Source organism: Cyprinodon variegatus, unplaced genomic scaffold, assembly GCF_000732505.1.
Source record: "Cyprinodon variegatus isolate N-32 unplaced genomic scaffold, C_variegatus-1.0 Scaffold1054, whole genome shotgun sequence".
Taxonomy (NCBI): Eukaryota; Metazoa; Chordata; class Actinopteri; order Cyprinodontiformes; family Cyprinodontidae; genus Cyprinodon; species Cyprinodon variegatus.
The window spans coordinates 212,859-215,653 of NW_015151507.1; the positions used below are offsets into that span (position 1 = coordinate 212,859).

Consider the following 2,795-nt stretch of genomic DNA (forward strand, 5'->3'; position numbering starts at 1 on the left):
TGGGTCACTCAAGGTGGGACTGATATGATGCAGTATCCTTGACATATCTAACACTGTTTTTTAAAACGATATCTCACAAAAAATATATTTTTTTAGGTCCCACAGATTAATAGATCACCTGTTCACTATAGTCCTGGCCTTTTGAATAAATAAAGGCGTAACTTAAAGATTATTATGTGGATCCATGTTTTAATTTTTCATCAATGTAATTGGATTGTGGGCCATTTAATCAACGTGGTTTAATGTTGTTTTAGTAGTATGCCCGAGAACAAAAAAAACAAAAAAAAACAAGGCTGTAATAGCTGTAAAACCTACACATTTGTGTGTTTGCATATTTCAGAAAGGCCTTCCACTGCTTCAACTACTTCTTTTTTTACTACAATGTGGTGATGGGGATCAGCACCTGCATAATACGCCTCCTGCTAAGCATGGTGGTTGGAACATGGCTGGTGTCCCGTATTGACCGAACCATAATGCAGAGGGGATATGAAAACCTAGACGCTGGTGAGATTAACTTAAACAACAACAAGGTTAAGGAAACATACAATAAAGCTTCAGGTTCACATTTTCTCTTTTTTAGTTTGGTTTATAGAATGTTTTGATACATTTAAAAAAGCAAATTAACTTTTTTTTCTTATTAAATCACTTGATTGCATTTAGTTTCTTACCCTATATATGATTTGTTGTTTTCTTAATAAATTAAGCATTCATATTAATGAGATTTATCAGTTTCATGTCTCATCTGCCTTTAAGTACAGAAAGTATTTAAAAGAGATTTTTTTAAGCTAAAATTATTTTGCTTACATTTTTATTGGCTGTAAAGAGGAGGGGAAGAGGATAACAAAGAAGACAAACAACTTTACCTGTTAGCATCTTGATCCTGCACAAGAGGGCAGTGTTTCAATATATGCCAACAAAGAAATGATGCTGATGTTTGGGTCAGCTTGGCTTGTTTTAAAGGGAAATGCTGTGACTCTTGCATTCATCTTTTTTTGTTTTATTTTTCCTTTTTAATCAATCAAAAAACAACAAGTTTGTCAAGCAAAAAAATAAATAAATAAATCTGTTGGTAGCAAAAGATTGAATGATAAACCCCCCATTTATTTTTCTATTAAAGCAAATGAATCCAAAATAAAATGGGGATAGCAATATAGTTTAGAAACTTTATTTATTGAAATATGTATATATTTCTCTTTAGCCTAGAAAATATACACTGCTTCGCTATATAGTATAAATATTCAATCTTTAATTCATTTATTTGATGTGTATCTAACTTTTCTCCTAGGCTACAGCACATGGATAGGGATGATCTTTGCCGACCATTATCACAACAACCCAGTCATGGTGTGTTTCTGCCAGCTTCTGGTTTCAGGCACAATAGAAAAAAACATTCCAACTACATACTCCTCATTTGACAACACTCAATCAGGTTAGAAAAACACATTTAGGGATATTTATAATACTAGCATTTTGTGTCTAAACTTTGTTTTGCATGTTTACATTTAAGCTTCTCCAGTCAACAGTCGAGCCAGAAGACGCTGGGCTTTGCTTTACACCTTGCTAAAGAACCCTCCTCTGATCCTGTGTAGAAAACACAATCTCTCCTCCATATCATCACCCACCTACACAGCCACAGAGGTTCGGGCTTGGGTCATGGCATCACAAACTCAGAACCAGCAAATGGCACCAAAAGCAATACCAGAAATCATAGTTACAGGAGAGGAAGACTGTTAAAAAAAAGAAAATAAAACAGTGGCTCAAAGGAAATATAAGCTGTTGAATAAGTTGAATTCTGTAACTTTCATTTGTGGAAAATTCACAGCTGTTTCCAGTCATTTTATTTCATTTGTTGTTGTTTTTTTTTTTCCCTTTTTTCATCTTCTATGGTGGCAGTAAAAACACAAACTAGTTCTAGTACAGAAGACGACTTGGTCGAGTCAGCCTACTAATTAGTTTTTTTATCATTATTAACTTAGGAGATGTAGTCATATAGATTTTATGCATTTTGTTTTCTAGAATGTATATGTTTACATTCATGTTGTTAAAAATATGTCTGCATTGACATTGGACAATAAAGTGTTTGTGCAATAAGAGGTTGGGTTTTATGGACTGCTTCAGACTATCACTCTTGGTCCCTGAGCAAGACCCTTAACCCCACACTGCTCCCCGGGCTCCGAACAATGGCAGCCCACTGCTCCCCAAGGGGATGGGTTAAATGCATAGAGTCAATTTCATTGCTCTGTACCTGTGACATAGTAATGACAATAAAACAAACGCTGGAAAAAATAGGTTTTCAAGATTAAAATCTTGCTAATTGAGTAGAAGGTTGATTAGTCAAATTCTATCAATGACATAGAGGCTGAGATGGTAAGAATTAGCATGAGAGAAGCTAGGCCAATCTTATGCTTAAGGTAAACCTGTTTTGAATAACTCAGGGCTGTCAACTCTCACCCACTGGGTGTGAGACTCATGCATCTCAATGTCTTCACCCCAGACAACAACACCCCAGATCCCCAATTATCACACAAAAAAAATACAATGCTGAAAAAAATCCAGTCTGTGTTTACAACAAAACCTTAGTGCTAACACACAAGGACATGCCAGGTTCATATGGTAAATGATAAATGGCATGTACTTATATTCAATTCAATTTTCAATTCAGTTTATTTATATAGCGCCAAATTCACAACACATGTCATCTCAAGGCACTTTACAGTTCAACCAGATCATACAGTCAAATTGATACAAAGTTTTCTATCTAAGAAAAACCAGCTCATTGCATCGACTCATTGTGA

The 2,795-nt window shown here is 35.0% G+C and overlaps 1 protein-coding gene across 1 annotated transcript in view; it reads left to right on the top strand.

Annotated features, from left to right (window-relative positions):
• The window catches only part of LOC107101104 (stimulated by retinoic acid gene 6 protein homolog), a 12,375-nt gene extending 10,311 nt beyond the window's left edge, over positions 1–2,064 (top strand). Inside the window, exons 16-18 of the mRNA XM_015399869.1 lie at positions 341–504; positions 1,286–1,429; positions 1,508–2,064. Of these exons, the coding sequence (XP_015255355.1) occupies positions 341–504; positions 1,286–1,429; positions 1,508–1,734 (535 nt within the window). The 3' untranslated portion in view covers positions 1,735–2,064. The remainder of the gene's footprint in view (positions 1–340; positions 505–1,285; positions 1,430–1,507) is intronic.
• Positions 2,065–2,795: the final 731 nt, after the last annotated feature.